At 46.1% G+C, this 18,698-nt stretch overlaps 1 protein-coding gene across 1 annotated transcript in view; it reads right to left on the reverse strand.

Moving 5' to 3' along the window:
* SPOCK1 (SPARC (osteonectin), cwcv and kazal like domains proteoglycan 1) overlaps positions 1–18,141 on the reverse strand; it is a 564,419-nt gene extending 546,278 nt beyond the window's left edge. The window contains exons 1-2 of the mRNA XM_065918592.1: positions 18,015–18,141; positions 17,225–17,410 (exon numbers count right to left, since the gene is read on the reverse strand). Coding sequence (XP_065774664.1) covers positions 17,225–17,410 — 186 coding nt within the window. The 5' untranslated portion in view covers positions 18,015–18,141. The remainder of the gene's footprint in view (positions 1–17,224; positions 17,411–18,014) is intronic.
* Positions 18,142–18,698: the final 557 nt, after the last annotated feature.

Raw genomic sequence — 18,698 nt, forward strand, 5'->3', positions numbered from 1 at the left:
TCAATTCTTCTGTGCTCAGCTTTCCTTATAGGCCAACTCTCACATCCATACATGACTACTGGAAAAACCATAGCCTTGACTAGATGGACCTTTGCTGACAAAGTAATGTCTCTGCTTAGAGAAATGCAAATCAAAACCACCATTTTATGAGGTTTCACCTATAAAAATTAGAATGGCCATCATCAAAAAATCTACAAACAACAAATGCTGGAGAAGATGTAGAGAAAAGGGACCCCTCCTGCACAACTGGTGGGAATGTAAATTGATATAACCACTATGGTGAATAATAAGGAAATTCCTTAAAAAAAAAAAAAAAAAAAAAACTAGGAACAAAACTACCATATTACCCAGCATTCCCATTACTGGGCATATAACCCGAGAAAACCACAATTTAAAAAGACAAATGTACTCCAACATTCACTGCAGCACTATTTACAATAGCTAGGACATCAGTGAGACTTCTGATGTCAACTCAAGGCCAGAAAGGAGAATAATACATTTTCAGCTTAGCATCACACATGAGTTATGTTGGTGAGAAGTTAATTTTCGAAATAAGAAAGGGTCTTTGAGACCAGACAAAAGAAAAGACCTTTCTCCACACTCGATGCCTAAGACACCCAACCTTACCCAGGAGTGAAACCAGACAGGGCAGAGACAGCAACGCACAGGGGATGCAAAGACCAGTAACTGATGGGCCTTGAGAAGGGATGCCGAATAAAGGAGAAAAGAAGGGCACTTTTTAATGGGGAAAGGGGACATGGTGGAAAGGCCCAGTGTGACAGGGCACATGATACACCGTCATCCTGACCTAAGACTTCACCTTCCATGGAAAGAAGCCATGGAAACATGCAAACAGTCAAAACACAGTACCCGGACATATTATTCCCTCTTCCCCACCACCACTTAGACTCAGAGCAGACTGGCAGACTACTCGAAGCAGCAGTAAAGGCTTGATCAGGTAGCCTCTGGGGAGCTGAATGGGCTTGGTCACTTTCTTACGGGCTTTGCAGTCTTTCCCATCCCTAGTGCTGCCATTACACAGGGAAACAGGCCTCTGCCTACATCCTCAAACGCGTAATGAACATGTGGAAGCTTCAGAGAGACCAGACTTCAAGAGCCAAGGTCCTAGAATACAAAAGCTCACACTCCAGGTGCACCTCCAACAGACAAAAGAACCCAGTGTGGGGAATATGCCCTCTGGTACGAAGCTATGCCGCGCGGGCTGTCACGGCTACAGAACCCAGAGAAGCAGGTCGTTAAAAATCTGCCATGCAGCATTTAGGGAAGAAGTGAGTTGTGAACAAGAATCATCTTGCTGGAAACAACGGCTACTACCAAGACGTGCGGTGAAACGAGATTCAGGGGAGAGCCACCGGTCCGTCCGTCTGGAGCCTGTCAGCTCTTTGGAGGAACAGAAATATTTTCATGGTGCATTTTCCTGCTCCTTGGGGAAACGAAATCAAACAGTCTCTCTGATTCACAGTGCAGGCAATTTACCGTGACTCACAGGTAAATACACAACATCTCACACAAAAACTCCCTGTGCCCATTTATCTTGACAAAAATAATAAAAGTCATATGGTTTTTATTATACTTGATTGGCTGTGATAATGCATCAGATTTCCTCAACATATAAAATAATAATGTATGTGTCTGATTCATCCTGTCTTCTCTTGGCTCCAGCAAAGTCAAGTACCTGGACTCTAAGGAGCTCATGCCCTAGAACGCACTCCACTAGGACAGAGAATGTTGTCTGTGTCCCAAGGCCTGGGATAGTCCCTGTCACACTGATTTCTTAAATGAGTGACAGAAAGAACAACTCCCCATATGCCCTTCACCGTAGACTCTTCCACCTAGACAACACCTCACATTAAAAATCATCATCACAGGGCTTCCCTGGTGGCTCAGTGGTAGAGTCTGCCTGCCAATGCAGGAAATGCGAGTTCGATCCCTTGTGCTGTGGAGTAGTTGAGCCCACGCATCACAGCTTTAAAGCCTGTGCTCTGGAGCCCAGGAGCCACGGCTGCTGAGCCTGGGGCCGTAGAGTCTGTGCCCTGCAACAAGCCCCCACAGTGAGAAGGCCACACACCACAACTAGAGAGCGGACCCCTCTCGCTGCAAAGACCCAGGACAACCAAAGGTGAATAAATAAATAAAACTTTAAAATAAATCAATAAAATCATCATCACAAAAGGAACAACCATCTTTCTAAGGCCAGCATTTTTAACCCTGGCACTGTTGACATTACAGGGGTGGAGATGACATGCAGGGAGACCTGTGCTTGGTAGGATATTCAGCAACAGCCTTGGCCTCTACTCACTGGATGCTAGTAGCACCATCGCCCGGCAGCACCACCACCACCACCCTGTTGTGGGAATCAAAAATGTCTCCAGACACTGCCCAAGTCCCCTGGCGGCAAACCCTTCTCAAGTTGGGAATCACCGCTGTGTCACTCCTCCAGACCTGCAGACAGCTCCCAGGGAGCTGACAGACGCAGAGAACTCATGTTTCCCATCCCCGGCATGGTGCTGAGACAGCAGCCAGGGGAAACCCTTTTCCCTGCCTCCTCTGAGGCGAGCGCACCAGAAGGCCTGCGGTGGAGGAAATACTGGGTGATGAAAGTCGGGCAGATGTCTTGAACACAAATGCAGCCTGAGACGCGGGCCCTGGCCTTGTCTGTATTCAACAGGAGAAACCATTTTACCACTGTGCTGGGGATGGACTCGGTTTTTAATGATCTCCTCTCACCCTCCTCCACCGCAAGGGCATGAAAGCATCTACACGTTCTGTCAGGAGCAGGGGATCCGTCAGTAGCAGTTTCACCTGAAATCCAGCTTGTAGCATCTGCTCCTGCTCCTTGTTATGAACGAGGCTGGGATTTGTTCCTATCTCCACAGCCAGTTCAAAAGGCTCTTCAGAGAGTGAGCTCTGCCGTGTATTCACAGGGCCATGTACCAAGGTGAGAAGGGGCCGCAGCTCCTGTCCCCCCAACCTGGGTCAGATGCTGACCTCTCACACCGGGTTCCCTTAAAAATTCAGGAGGGATCAGAGAAACACTCCTCCCTCTTGGGACTCTTGCAGGCATCATCTTACCTGTGTTGACCCAGTACTTAAACACATATCTTGGCAGGGCTAAGCTTCTATCACATTCTCTTTCTTTACCAAAAAGTCACTAATAGCCAAAGTTGGCAAGGGTGTAATAAAATATACCTTCCATAATACTGGGGGAAGAGTCACTACAACATGGTAACATACATCAATGACCTTGAAAATGCATGTCATTACACCATGTATTTCTACTTCTGGAAATATATGGTAAGGAAATATAAGTGTTGAAAGGGTCATATGCCCAAACATTCATCATATAATTATTTAGATTAAGGAAAACTGGAAACAGCTAAGTGTTTACTGTCAGATATTTTAGTTTGGTATATCGCAGTATAGATAGTGGACTTATACCATTTAAATGTCATTTACAAAGAAGAGCAACATGCTATACTAAAATGATCATGATAACAAAATGTTCATAGTGTGTCATTACAAAAAAAAAAGAGAGAGAGAGAGAGAAAACCAAGTCATATTCACAGCATGATATCAACCACGAACAAAAACTTTGACAATAAAACTTTGGGAAGTTAACAGCAACTGCATATGGGAAGGAAGTAAATTATTTCTCTTCTTCTGTTCAGCTTCAGAAGAGATTTCTCTTCTCTTCAGATAAGATTTCTTTCCAAATTAGCTCTCAACGCGGAAAACAATTTAAAGTCAAAAGAACGAAACTCACAACTAGAGCATAAATATATCCCCTTCATAATCCCTTTAACCTAGTTTCCCCCTCAATGTTACAAAAGAACATTGTGTGAGTTTAAGGTACACAAAGGGATGATTTGATTCAGGCACATACTGTGAAATGATTACGAATTACAGTAGATCACCTCACAAAATTACCACTTTGATGCTGTTCTTACGGTAAGAACATTTAAGGTCTACTCTCCTAACAACCACAACATAGTGTTTTTAACTAGAGTTACCATGCTACACCTTAGATTCCCAGAATGTACTTGCCTTACACCTGGAAATTTGTACCCTTTGATCAACATCTTCTTATTTCTTCGATCCTCTGGGAAACATCATTTTACTGTTTCTTTGAGTCTGGCTTTTATAGACTCCACATAAATGATAACATACAGTAATTTTCTTTCTCTGACTTATATAACTTAGCATAATACCTTTGAGGTTCATCTATAGTCTCACAAACTGCAGAACATCCTTCTTATTCATGGTTGAATAATATTCCACTGTGTATATATTGCACAGTTTTTTATTCATTCCTGTGTCTAGGGGCACTAGGGTTGTTTGCATGTTTTGCCTATTGCAAAGACTGCTGCAGGGAACAGAGGGTGCAGACATCTCTTCAAGACAGCAACTTCATTTTTTTCAGATATATACTCAGAAATGGGGTTGCTAGATCATGTGGCAGTTCAACTTTTAATTTTTTAAAGAACCTTCATACTTCATGTTCTTCATAGTGGCTGCACCAATTTTCAACTCCAACAACACTGCACAAGGGCTCCCTTTTCTCCACATCCTCGCCAACACTTGCAGTCACTCATGGTTTTGTTGGTGGCCATTCTAACAGGAAAGAGCTTCCCCAGTGGCTTAGCCGTAAAGAATCTGCCTGCAATTCAGGAGATGTGAAAGATGCAGGTTGGATCCCTGAGTGGGGAAGATCCCCTGGAGAAAGAAAAGCAAACCATTCCAGTGTTCTTGCCTAGGAAATCCCATGGACACAGGAGCCTGGCGGGCTGCAGTCCATGGGGTCGCAAACAGACACGACTGAGTGCGTGCGCACACACAGACGCACATTCCAACAGGTGTCAGGTGACATCGCATTGCGGTTTCGATTTACCAGATCAATTCCCAGATAATTAGTGAGATTGAGCATCTTTTCATGTACCTCTTGGCCATCTGTATATCTTCTTTAGAAAAATGGCTGTTCAGGTCCTTTTCTGTTTTTATTTGGATTTATTTTTGGCTATTGAGTTATATGAGTTCCTTATATATTTTGGATATTAATCCCTTATCAGATTGAAGGTCTACAAGTATTTTCTCCCATTCTGTAGGTTGCCTTTTCATTTTGTTGATTGTTTCTTTCGTTACAGAAGCATTTTAGTTTGATGTAGTCCCATTTGTTGATTTTTGCTTTTTCTGCTTACACTTTTGGTGTCATATCCCAAAATCACTGCCAAGACCAATGTTAAGGAGCCTTTTCCCCTATGGTTTCTTTCAGGGGTTTTTACAGTTTCAGACCTTATGTTTAAGTCCTCAATCTATTTCTAGTTAATTTTTGTGAGTGGTGTAAGACAGGGGGTCCAACTTCATTTTTTTTGCATGTGAATACTCAGTTTTCCCAACATCACTTATTGAAGAGACTATTTTTCCAATTGGGTCACCCTAGTTTATTTTTATCCTTAGTACTTAATAACCAACTATTGTACCTCAATTTGCATCTCAATCTGTTTTTCTCTCTCAACTAGAACAGAGGCTCCATACAGGTAGGCAAGTACTTGATACATAATAGATGCTCAATACATTTTGGTTGAATTGGATTATGAGTTGGAGACAAAAATGTTGCTCCCAGTTAACTTCTATACACTAATGGAGGCAGAGTAACTGGCAGAACTATTTTGGAAAACTATATAGTCACATTTCTAAACACTGAACATTCACCTATCATATGAGCAATGGATTCCACAACTAGGTATGCATCTGAAAAAAAACGTACACATAGATGCACCAGAAGACATGTCCAAGAGATTGCTACTCTGTAAGTCAAGACCCAGAAATTATCCAAGTGTTCCTTCACAAAAGAAGAGGTAAGTAAATTGTGGAATATCCACACAGCAATGAGAATGAACCAACCACAGTCACAGACAACAATGTATCACAAACTTAATACTGAGCAAAAGAAGCCAGACACACACAAAAATACCTTCTTATGATGCCACTGATAAAAGTATAAAAGCAGCAAAATTTACCTTAGAGTTGTAACTCAGGAGAGCTCTTCCCTGGAAGGGGGCCAGTGAGTGTGGGAGTCACAAGGCGGACTTTTCAGAAGCTGGTAACATCCTGTCCCCTGACTGGGCTGCTGGGTGCACGGTGTGTGAAGGTACAGGTATGACTGGAACCTCACTCTCTCTGTACATCTTCCACTTCAATGAAACACACTCCCCACCCGTGCCAGGCTGTTAGGGGCCAGGACTCTTCTGCACTTCTCTCTCCACTTGCTACTGGCCTTGACCTGGAGCCCTGACAATGTTCAACTCACTGGACTTCAGCCTCCATACACATCCAGTCCGGTATCACCTAAACGCTCCACCTCAACTGTACACACCACACCCTTCTGCTGTCAGTGTCTGGGTCTGAAACTCAGGTAAAATAGCAGGAGCCACCATCTATGTCAGCAAGAGTTGAAATAAGTTCAAGGGGCTTGACCACCAGACAGATTCAGAGATGAAGTCTTCTGTGACTTCCTCCCAGCCCCAAGGCCTCTGGACGTCCAGCTTGCCCGGATTTCCCTTGTCCCTGTGTAGACGAGGCTGTTCCCTTTGCAGAGGAATCCTCAGTAGGCTTCCCTGGCCCCCAAGCACCTCTGTTTCTTCTCTTGATCTCAGACAAGAGGGCTGCAGACGCCAGAGGACAGAGAGGATATTTTGCTCCCTGCTCCATCTAATTGCCCAGCACAGTGCTTGGTACACAGTAGCCTGGACAGTGAGTATCTGTGGTATGAATACATGAACAAAGAAACAAACTACTGAATCTGTGCACCAGGCCCTGGTTACTAGAAAGGTAAGGATCTAGGTTCAGGATGACCATGGAAAAAAACAAAAGATAATATTTTTTTAAAGCACATGCAAAGGTCCTTCTGAGGAGGGAGGAATTTTTAAACCAACTTCATCTTATTAAAAAATAAATTATCTAACACCAGGAAAGACAGCATGATTTTATCTTTACCATGGACAGCATTTTCACCTTCACTCCTTTCACCTCATTCAAGATGCCTGGTCGAAGGTTACAGACCAGGTACGGAGTCACAGCAAGGCTAGCCAGCTCAGGTGGGAAGTGATGCCTTTGTGGGATGGAAGTACTGGACACCAACCAACCAAGCCCACCAAAGCCACAGGGGAATTCAACATGTCCAGCAAGTACAGAAATACCGGGAAACTACCCAATTATCCCTTAACAATGGGGCGACTGAAACAGTCCAAATAGCCACTCAAGTCTGTTCAATACACTGAACTATTTTCTTCTTCTTGGCACAAGTTTTTTCAATTTTCAGTGCCATTAATTAGAGGAAATTCAGCCAACACAAAGTAAAGCAAAGTTTCAGGATTTGCTCAGTGTGCCCCAAGGAATTACTGCTATGTCTTGTTGATCCTCATAAATTTTCCAAACTTTGACTAGTCTTTGCTTTTATCGGTCTCTGATCTTTCCAAAATGATCTGACCAATCAAGCATGGAGATTTACTACACCAAGAAGAGAGTTGTAGGTAGAACCATTGTCCAGGCCATAGCCCTCAGACCTTCTCTGTGTTCCCAACTGACAGTACAATCCATCCTCTATAGCCATGGGTGCAGAACCCTTGGATGGGGTGGGGGGAACTTGTACTAGGCCATTTTACACAAGGAACTAGAGCATCCTTGGGGTTAGGTATCCACAGGGGTTCTGGAACCAACCCTATGCTGATATCAAAGGACAACAATATCTGCATCTCTGTGCCTAGAGTAAACATTGTTTATTACATCCACCATCTTCAATACCCACTTCTCCATAAACCAAAGTCAGAGTCAATGGAGTCAATGTCCTCCTGTTTATCTGTGCACAAAATATCATCAGTCCTGCTAGAGAAGATGCAAAGTCAGACCAGAGTTGGCTGTGATTAGGCCCCTTTGGAGACAGGAAATTTGCTGAGATCATCAGCTCAGACTTTATCATGGGTAAGGTGCCACATCAGTTCCACTGAGCTCATGTGCATAAGCAGCCCTGATGCCCTAGGAGTGGGGACAAGTCAAATGTCATCCCACTCTAGGGATACCTCATGACAAGGTTTCTGCCGAGACCCATGCACATACATACACCAGAAAACAAGCCCATTCTTTCTACTGATGTCAATGATAGCCTTGTTGGCCTCAAGGAGAAATACAGCACTGATAATAACTTACTCTGCATGTTCAAACGCTCATTTTGTCTAAAATCGTATTATTCATTAGTGCTAGTGGTATTGGCTTTTGGGGATAAATAATAATTTTCCATGGTTTTCCTGAAAATACAGTCTGAGAACTACCTATATCAGAATCACCTGGTTTGTTTATTTTAAATGCAGGTTCCTGGGTGCCACTCTTGACCTATTCAAGACTGCTCTGGCTGAGATCCACATTTTAAACAAGCCAGTGATTTTTTTTTTTCAAGATTATAAAGACATAAGTCTGAGAACCACTGCTCTAACACCTTTCTCTGGGCATCTTTCTTTTTTGCCTTGGCCATGAAGCATCATCAGCAATTTGGCTTGACCCTTCTTAGAACTCAGAGTGATTCCACTTACAAGGTGGGACAGTAAGTATAGAGCTACAATACGAAAGTGGAGCCTTTTGCTCTCTGGCTGTTTTCTCCACGCTTTATCTCTGCAAAGATTGCCTGGAACACCCGAAGTAAGTTCTGCTTCCCTGCTTCAATCACAGGTGCCGATGGACTTTGCATAAATCCCTGCTCAACCACCACGTAATCATGCTGGGGAATGTTGACGGTGTCTCCTGTAGTGTGACATGTCACAGATCACTCAGGAAGAGTTTGCAAAGTATCACAACAAAATGTATAGCATGTCTTTCCTTCCTTCCTTCCCCATTGCACCAAAGAAAACTTGGCCCTACATGATCAAAGGAGAGGGTCTCCTGAGGGACATATTTGCACAGAATCCTAAGAATAGCAAACCAATCAAGTTAATTTGGACATCAGTGCTATCCTTCCAGGAGCATCCCCAGTAATTTGCATCACTAGTCTGTGAACACACCTTACTTCTGGCCCCAAGATAAATCAACAGCCTCACATCTGTCACAAAGACAGTGGAAGGACCCAGACCCAGGGGAAGAAATACTGTTCAGCACTCCAACTGCCGGTATGTCTGAACTCTGACATTTGTGGGTGGAGATCTTGGTTTCCATCTTTAGCTTCCAAGCTTGGTGCCCAGTTGGTTCTCAGAAAAGGGAGGGAGGGATGGGCAGGAAGTCAAGGAACAGTCCATATAATACCAGTCTCACTTTTTAAATAGAAACTTCACAAATCTCTCTATCCAAGAAATTCTATCTCACTCTGATTTCTAAAGAGCAGTGAGAACTGGAGGAGTTCTAAAGCCCAGGACTCTTGACCACAGAGGGAAGGAGAAACTCATGGGCCCCAGAGGAGGAGGAAGTATTTTTTTAAAGGGAGAGGCAGGGCAACGGCTATTTACACAACAGAGGTGACTATGCCAAGACCTATAATCAGAAAAACTTTAACTTTTAAAAAACCATATAGAACTGAAGACAGCCTCCCAGCCAGCAAGGAAAGGAGTAAAGACAGGCTCAAGGAAAATGGAACCTATTTCCCCAACATTTCTCTAAGACATGAGATAGAAAGCAACATCTACAGCTGTGTGCCAGTAACTCACTTATGCTCCCAGGACACAAGTTAAAAGTGACCCTCGGAAATTATATCAGAATCACCGGTAATTATATCAGACACTGAAAGATCCCAAGGATCTACTTTGTGCCAGAAGCTCACTCCATGCTCCCAAAACCCCACAGGAGGTGCGATCACTAGTTTTGCAGATGAGGACAGTGATGCTGTAGCCAAGATCCAAGCTCATCCACGACAAGACTGGAAGGTGAGGCAGGCTCAGAGGGGCCTCTTCACCATGAAGAGCTTTCCACAGGTTCAGGGACCGCACCCAGATTGTGAGGGGGTGTTGAGCTTCTCGGTCAAGCTCCCCTGCCTCTCCAGAGCATGCCCATCAGTTGGTATCCATTATCATGGTCAATTACTAACAGAATGAGAGACATAAGTCCAAGGCCAGCATGGCTTACTGGGGCCAACCCTCTAAAAGGAACATCTGCTTCCTCGTCGTGGAAGTGTGCAAAATCCTGGTACACAAGAGTTCATGCCTTCATTCCTTCATTTACTCAAATTCATTCAAACATTCACTAAGCAGATTTCTGCACTGGGCTCAACGGTAAAGGTCTGGGGACAAAGAGCTCTGTACATCAGGATATCCTAAAAGGGGTTAAAAAGTTGTAAGGTCCTGCTTAGAGATGGCGGTTAGACTGAAAGAAGAAAAAAAAAAAGATATTGTTCAATGTGTGTGTAACCTAGAATCTTCACCTACCAAAAAATATGCACCAGTAATTCTACAGGCCTTCCTTTCCCAGAGATTCATCAAGAGGTGTGCTTAAGTAATAGTTCAAATCAATAAAATGCTAATAGACCACCTACTGCATGCAAGGCATGATAAAACTCAGGCTCTTATTTCAGGAAGAATGAAACTACAGAAGAAGCTAAAACATAAGTACACAAACCATAAATTGAGGAATTATGCATATTTAAGTATAACAAGAGTTGTTAATATTAATAAAATTAATAGCCTCCACTTAGTGTTAAGCCAGACACTTTACTAACAGCTTCACTAGTATTAGCCAATTAATTCTCCCCATGCCAGCCAAGTGGGGCTGATCAACACAGTGGACCCCTGTGATGTTTGCCTACAAGGCATCCATTACCCCTTAAGAAACTACCCTTCAAGCCTGTTTCAACCATGTAACCTGATGGGAGTCCCCACCACCCAGGTCCCAAGTCCCAGGTCCCAGGTCCCACCCCAGGGATGGGCATGTACCCAAGCCTGGCCAGTTACATATGCCACCAATGTGGCTACAGTGATCAACTGGGGTACAACACAGGTAAACCTGACAAGTCTCAATTCTGGGACTTTTGTGGCAATACTGAGACATAAAATTACAGTACGTTAGAAATGTGTAATTGCCATGAGTCATTACCTGGAACTAATCAACCTGAGAATACAACCAATACGTGGGAAAGAGAGTCCAGAGATGGGTGGGAGGTTGGGGAAGTGGTAAGAAAATGACCTACATACACACCCAAGTCTGGCGGTGCAGCCCGAGCCCAGGGATCCAGCCTCATCTAGATCTATAATTTATCCGCAGAATCTTCAGTTACACAAGTAAATTTTCCCTTCCATCTAAGCCAGTGTGGACCAGGTTTCAGTCACTTGCAATTTGGAGCCCTCACCAATACACTGTGATCATCCCACATTTACCAAATGAGAAGTCAGGGATTCAGAGAAGACAGACAGCCTGAGACTGAATTTACTGTCTAAGGTTGGGGTGGGGAGACCACCATGGTTGTGTGTCCGCAGACCAGAAATCTGAAAGAGTCAGCCTGCCAGTTACCCAGATCCTATTTTTCCCATTTCATCCACAAGTGCCAAGGTAGAGATACATGAGTCACTCTGCTATGGTCCCTTTTCTACATTGTGAGTTTATTTCTTGTTTACCTTCACACCGACGGGGTGATCCTCGGGGGTCCTAGCTTTATCCATGGCTCTATTAAACTCTTCCTTCTCAACACTGCTTTCTTTCTGAGTAGCACAAAAATGGTACATACTACAATTGATCTTATACTGGAGAAAATATGACCAAAAAAATACCTGTAACCTTGGGCAAATTATTTAGTCTCTTATAGAAAATTTCTTCCCTTTGTAATTATCTTACCCGGGGAGATGAGACCATCTATGAGCTTGAGTCTGAGGAATTTCCTAAGGAACATAAACAATCACCTCCCCAGAAGAAAGGTAAAATGAGTCATTTTTTTGAAGCTGTTCAAGTTTAGATATTGAGCGTGTTTAATTTGAAATGCACTACAGTGAGTAAATGAGTAAGAAATGACATTTTAAAATATTTAATTTCTAACATTACTGTGTTTCCCCGAGCACGATAAAAGAGTTGAGCTAATATTTACGTCCCACTCTTCCAGTGGAAGGGTGTGGGTCCAATGATCCATTTGAAACCAGTCCTTACTTTTGAAAATAATCTCATCAGCATATAGGAGGGTACTCATCCGCCTAGCAATCCAATTCCACTGGAACACAGCTGGGGCAGGGCTGGGGGGACCAGGAGACACAAGGAAACTCAGCCTGGGAGGGTCGGCTGGGGCACAAGCTCTGCCATCCTTGCCAGGCAAAAACTAGGTTCTCTCTACAAGGGTAAACTGAAAGTTAGGGCAGAAAATACAAGAATGGCCATAGGCTTATCAATTTCTACGCTGTCCCTTTATAATGATTCCTGTGAAATCATTATTTCTATCGGTGGTCATCTAGTACAGGGGATTTAAGATAGTGGGTTCATTAAGGAAAGTCAGGATCACAAACTCATTTAATTCTCCTTGAACCTGTTTAATCAAAATGATTTTCTGCTACTCTCTATTACAAGCCGAGTTTCTGTGGTGACAGATTAATGACTGATCCACTAAGCCACACCACCTCTCTCGTCACCAACCCCACAGACTGAGGCAGCCACCATTCTATCAACAAGCCTCCCTTGCCCTTGAAACTCATTATAGCTGAGACGTTGAGATCAAACGAGATCAGATGCTCAGTGCCACCCCAGTCCTGCTACAGAGACCACCAAATCCCACAGTGTGTGCACGAGAAGGAGAAAGCACACAGGCGGGTCCTTGTGGTCTCATTAGAATTACACACTCAGGTCACTCTGGAGGAAGATAAATGCCAGCCAAGGCAACACTTCTGAGTCTTCGGGCCTGCTAAAGGCAATTATCCCAGAGTTAAATGTCAGGGCTAGTTTCATGAGTGCAAAAGAAAGAAAATGTCATGTTTGGTGTAAGCAACAATATTATTTTAATCAAATCAGAAGCTCATTATTAGCAGAAGAGAAGCCCCGATATGACCTCTACCATAAGCTGTGTCCACCTGGCTTCCCACTCCACTTGGTCTCAACCTAAGGTTCCTCACTGATTTCCCTTAGGCAGAAAGCAGCAAAGACTTTCAGTGTAATACCAGTGGAGACTCACAGCCCAAGTCCACTCCTCTCTCAATGGGCCGCAGTGTAAGAGTCTAGAGTCAGACCGCCTGGGTCCAGTCCAGTTCCTTCACAGTCCAGCTCTGTGGGCAAGAGACTTCAACTCCCAATAAATAAGAATAATAGTGCTTCTCTCCTAGGATGGTTACGAATATTACATGAGATAATAGATGTAAACTACCTTAAACAATGGCTAGCACACTAAGTGCAGGATAAATGTTAGGTATCATCTATTTCTGCAATATTTTATTTTAATTGCAATTTGCGTATATTACCTTTACAAGAAAAAAAAAACTTTAAAAAAAAGAAAACAGGGGACTTCCCTGGTGGTCCACTAGCTAGCACTCCAAGCTCCCAATGCAGGGGGCTGGGGTTCGATCCCTGGTCAGGGAACTAGATCCCATATGCCACAATGAAGATCAAAGATCCTGCATGCCACAACTGATAAGATCTGGTGAAGCCAAATAAATAAATAAATATTTTGTTTATTTACAAAAATAAGGAAGAAATACTGACTGCGAAAGTTAAAGGATTTCATCCAGTAGACAAGCGGTTACCTGAGAGAAAAGATCACATGTATATATCTTACTCATTCTTCTAGCCACTGCCTAGCATATGTTTGACAGTCAAATATTTGTTGGAATGAATGGACGGATTACAAATGAATGTAGGAATGAACAGAGGAAAATCTCCTTACAGTAACTGTATGGAAATACAAATCGGATTCAGAAAAAAATCAGGAAAATGGCTGTGGCATCCTCACCCCTCAACCTGAAACCACAGAGGAGCTAAAAGCACAGCAGTTGGAGCAGTTGGAAGTGGGAAATAACTATACAACTTAACACAAACATCTGCCTTCTTCATCCTCTCCTTCTTCAAACTGCATTTGTGCAAGAGTCCAGGTCTCCATCTAGCCAAAACATCCCAATTGCTAGTCTTTATCAAAGAAGAATGACCAAACTAACAGGCTCCCACTACATTTGGGAGCAAACATCTGTATGTTGTTATGCTTCTCCTGGCTCCATTGCTCCAGGCAACAAACCATAGAGTAGCTGTGAAAATTCTACTTCTGGAAAGAAGGAGATAGCATTGTTTGTGTATCTAGAGCAACAGGACCACTTCAAAGTATTAAGTAGAGGCCGTCCGGTCATCTCTGGCAACATCACAGCACATTCAACAGGCAAGAGGACAAGGAGCACACAGCCCGCCACCCATTTCCACTTCAAATTTAGCCGATAACTTCCACCAAGGGGTATCATCAACTCCCTAAAAGGGGCTCTTAGTTTTCAATTTCAAAAGTTCAAAAACCACTTCTTAATATCTCTTCCCTCGAGTGCAAAAAGGAAAACAGACAAACAAAGAAAAGAAAAAGAAAATAAGTCAAGGGGAAGGGTAAAAACTTTTCTTTCACAAAGGAAAAGGCAAAAAGTGACTTTCTCAAAAACTGACAAGCATCATGACAATATCATAACAATAGTCTCAGGACCTGGTCTTTCAAAGTTATCAGTGGTTTCCACAAAACTGAAACAGCAGGAGAGAAGCTAAGCATTGTCAATCTCCAGGGAGACCAGTGAAACGGTGATGGCTGGTGAAAATCACCAGGCTGGCTGATCCCTGATACCCTTAGCTGAGGCTTTGTCAACTGTCCACTCAATTGCTTCTACAGGAAGCAACCTTTTAGTCCCCGGTCCCAGGGGATGGAGGTTTTGTGGTTATTCCAAGTAAAACAATCAACTAAAGACACTCAGACTCGGCCTAAAAGAGAATCTAGTTTGAGTTTCCTAACACTTTAAAGAGGTTAATGGAATTAAATTATATTAATGGCATTAAATTATGTCTGACCCACGGCTAGCATCAGAAGACTCCATGGAGCATATATTAATGCCACAGTTGATGATTGAAGATATTTGGAATTCTGAAACATTTTGAATGTTTTTAATGGTACGTTGGATTAAATTATCATTTTTAAAGAATATATACTGCTAAAAAATATTAGTTGAACACCTAAAATTGCTCCAGAAACAAAAAAAAAAAGCAATGCATTTGAACACAGCTTTTCTCTTTTTGTGAAGCTTAGGATATTTTCAGCAGGAAGTATTCCTAATCATCCTAGGAATTACCTAGAATGTTCTTTTAAAATATGGATTTCCAGCACTCATCCCAGAACTATAGAATCAGAATCTCTGAGGAGGAAGGGGTGAGTCTGGTACTTACTACAATTTAACAAGTGCCCCAGGTGAGAGCTTCATGATCAGTTAGGCTTGTAAAAACACTGATCCAAGAATTAAAAATGTCACCATTTGCAAGAAAGATGAAAAATCAAGAAAAGCCCAATCTTTCGAAATTTAAATCGAATGGGAAACAAGAATAGTGCCATATGCATGATACAGTAAGACTAGAAAACCCTGAAAAGACACAAAAGCAGAGTAAACCTGTCCACACTGAAGACCAGCAAGAACAGTCACTTTCCATCCAACCCAGCTGCCATGTGAACCAGAGGGGGTGTGCAGAAGGGGCTGTGTCCTCCAGCTCTAGCCAAGTCAAGCATCTGCCCCTTTCCTCAACTCTATCTAAAACGTAACGAAGAAGGTAAGAAAAAAGCAAGATAATTTCTACCCTGTGTGAGTCTGGGAACGGAAGCTTCTGTGAGGCATCTTTCAGGCAGCTTGGCCATCTTTTTCAGCCACAGGCAAAGGTAGTCTGTACAGGCCTCTTTGGGGTGGAACAGAAAGGGGATGGAAGATGGCTAACAGAATGGATCAGGGATCTCATGGTGCCAGGTGGTGGTGGTTGGGGCGGGGGGAGGGAAGCAGTAAGGCCCCATATCGCTTGTTCACTGAAAGTGTTTGAAAGCGTCTTTCAAGGAAAAGACCACCAACAATGAAAGGGAAGAGGAACAGAGAGGAGAGAGATAAGTCAGTCCCCACTCAAGGCCTTAGCGCCTCTGGAATGGGCCCTGGAGAGGTGCTCTTTAGAAAGTACTAGAAGACATCTGGATTAACTGGATTTCTCAGGCCCTCCCTCTGCAACGGCTGGGCATGCAGGGCATGGGGTAAGAGGAATCCAGGGTAGGGGGTGACCCTCACATGTCTCCCACTCAAGGAGTCCTGTGCCAAGACCAGGGGCTCCGTAGTATGGGTCCCTCCCCAGGGCAGGAATTCCTGGTGTTAAATATCACCCAAGTTTTCCCTAGTCCCCTAGAAGCACACGGTCCCAGCCACCTGGGGCAGCCTCTGAGAGAGCTGGCAGCACCTCCCACAGCACAGAGGGGATGCCATCTGCTGGAAAAACTGCGTCAGGAGCCTCTGGGCCGGCATCCTCCGTGGCGTACCTGGGGAGCAGCCGCCAGCCTGGGGCAGAAACAGACAGCAGATTGCTTCTGGGTGCCCAGGAATAACTTTCTCGCCTCCCACGGCTCCCTCAGAGGAGCATCCTCTGCCATTCAGGCTCCCCTTCAGCGTGGCGGACCAACTCACTAGCGCCTGCTCCCTTTCCCTTCTTCTAAGGATGCCGAGGGTCCAATCCACCATGGCCCCTCCCAACAAGAGCATGGATCAAAGCCGTAGTCATGGTTCTCCGAACCTCCTGGACACCTGGCTCCCTACTCAAGGAGCTGGGCTCACTCCAAACCTAAACCTCCGCAGCAGGCATTCTTCTGGACACCGCCCCCCACCCCACCCCCTACCAGAGATGGTCTAAGTCACTGCTGCCCAGGGAGGTTCTCCGGGGGCCTTGATAAAGTCAACCAGCAGCATTAGGAGAACTCGAAAGCTTAAGGAGCCTCTTGTCTCCGCAGCTGCTCACGGTTAATACGGCGCTTAGTGCAGTCACTTTCCCCCAGTCGTACCAATTACACACACCTGGACCACAGGTAACAGGGGCTAAGAGCATCAAGCCTTCTAAGTTGTCTTTAAAGTTCCTCTCAGGCAAGATGAAGCCCATGAACCCCGAACCCACAAGCTGCCTGCGAAGTCTGCACCAGCGCCTTTCCCACCCGCTAAGGAGGCGCAACACCCCCCCCCCAACCACCACCCACCTCTGGCTCCGAGGCTCTCCCGCCCCCCGCAGGGCCCCGAGTACTCACGTCTCGAAAGCGGTTCCAGTACTTGTCCCGCTCGTACTGGGAGACTGTGCTCAGCCACTGGTCGTTGTCCAGGAAATTGCCGTTGTTGTGGCCCGCGCCTCCGGCGAGCGCGTCCAGGTGCCGGCTCTCGACCTGGAGGAAGCACCACGCCGCGGCGGCCGCCGCGAGCACCGCGATCGCTGGCATCTGCGGGGCAGGGGCACGCGGGGGCGGTGAGGGGAGGCCCGGGGCGGCGAGCCCAGGGCCGCGCGCCCCCGCCGTCGGGGCAGGGGGGACCTCCCCGCGGGGCCAGGGGCAACCCTGGGCACACCTGCGGCGGATCTACAAACCCAGGGGTCTCTCTCACGAATGGAGGGGGGTTGGGTCGGTTTCAAATGAAGAGGCTGCGTCACAAATGAGGGGTCGCTATCAAACTATAGAGGACCCCTATCGTCCCGGCGCCCCACGCACCGCCGCTCTCGGACAGGGGCTTCAGTACCCCTCCCCGAAAACGGATCCGCGCCCTGGATCCGCAAGCCTGACTCCCAGACACGGCGCCCAGAGCTCGGGGGTAGGGAGGGGGTAAACAGGGCTCCGAGCAGCAGTCCAGGCTCTCAGTGAATGCGGGGTACACCTGCGGACGGGGTGAGGGGGTGTCTCCCCTCGGCCCCCCGCCGCCGCCTCGGGGAAAGAGGCGCGCGCGGAGCCAGCCCCAGGCAGGCCCTGACCCCGCCGGCCCCCACCCCCGGTGGCCGCGGGGAGGTGTCCCAACTACGCCAAGTTGGGGCGCGGGGTTCTGCGGGGAACGTACCTTGGCGCCCGGCCCGGGTCCCCGCGTCCGAGTTGCTCGAGCTCTTGTGGCGCGGCCGCCGAGAAGGCTAACCGGCTGGCTAGCTCCCCAGCGCTCCTGCCACCCGCCGCCGCGCGTCCTGCCGCTTTGTGAGCCCGCAGCGCTCTGGCTCCGCTCGCTCGCTCGCTCGCAGGCTCGCTCGGGCGCGGCGTCCGCGGGCGGAGGAGCCCGAGCGCTCGAGACGAGGCCTCTGGCGACCCCTGGCGGCCGCGCGCCGCTGTGCGGCCCGCCCGACCGCCCCGCCGCCCCTGGTCCCGCAGCTGGGGATCCTGGTTATCCACATCTCTACGCGAGGCTGAAATAAGCTCTCAGGCCCAGGTTGGCGAGAGACAGCTAGGGGAAATGAGGATCAAGGCCAAGAGGAGGGCCAACGTTGAGGCATTCTCAAAAGCAAGGTCGTTGGACCACTTAAGTCAGAATCATCTCAATGGTGGGGGAGGAAGGACTTCTTAAAAACGGGGACTCCTGGCTCACGCCCCAGACTCGCTGAATCAGCATGCCTTAAGAGAGCGTCCAGAGTTGAGTGAGTTTCTGCACTGCCCACCCCAGGTCATGCACCCACCCACGTCTCTGCACATCCATGGCCTGTATCATGCCAACTACAGTCCCTTAAGACAGTCCTTCTGGCCCCCACTTCCATCATTT

This window comes from Muntiacus reevesi, chromosome 1, assembly GCF_963930625.1.
Source record: "Muntiacus reevesi chromosome 1, mMunRee1.1, whole genome shotgun sequence".
Lineage (NCBI taxonomy): Eukaryota > Metazoa > Chordata > Mammalia > Artiodactyla > Cervidae > Muntiacus > Muntiacus reevesi.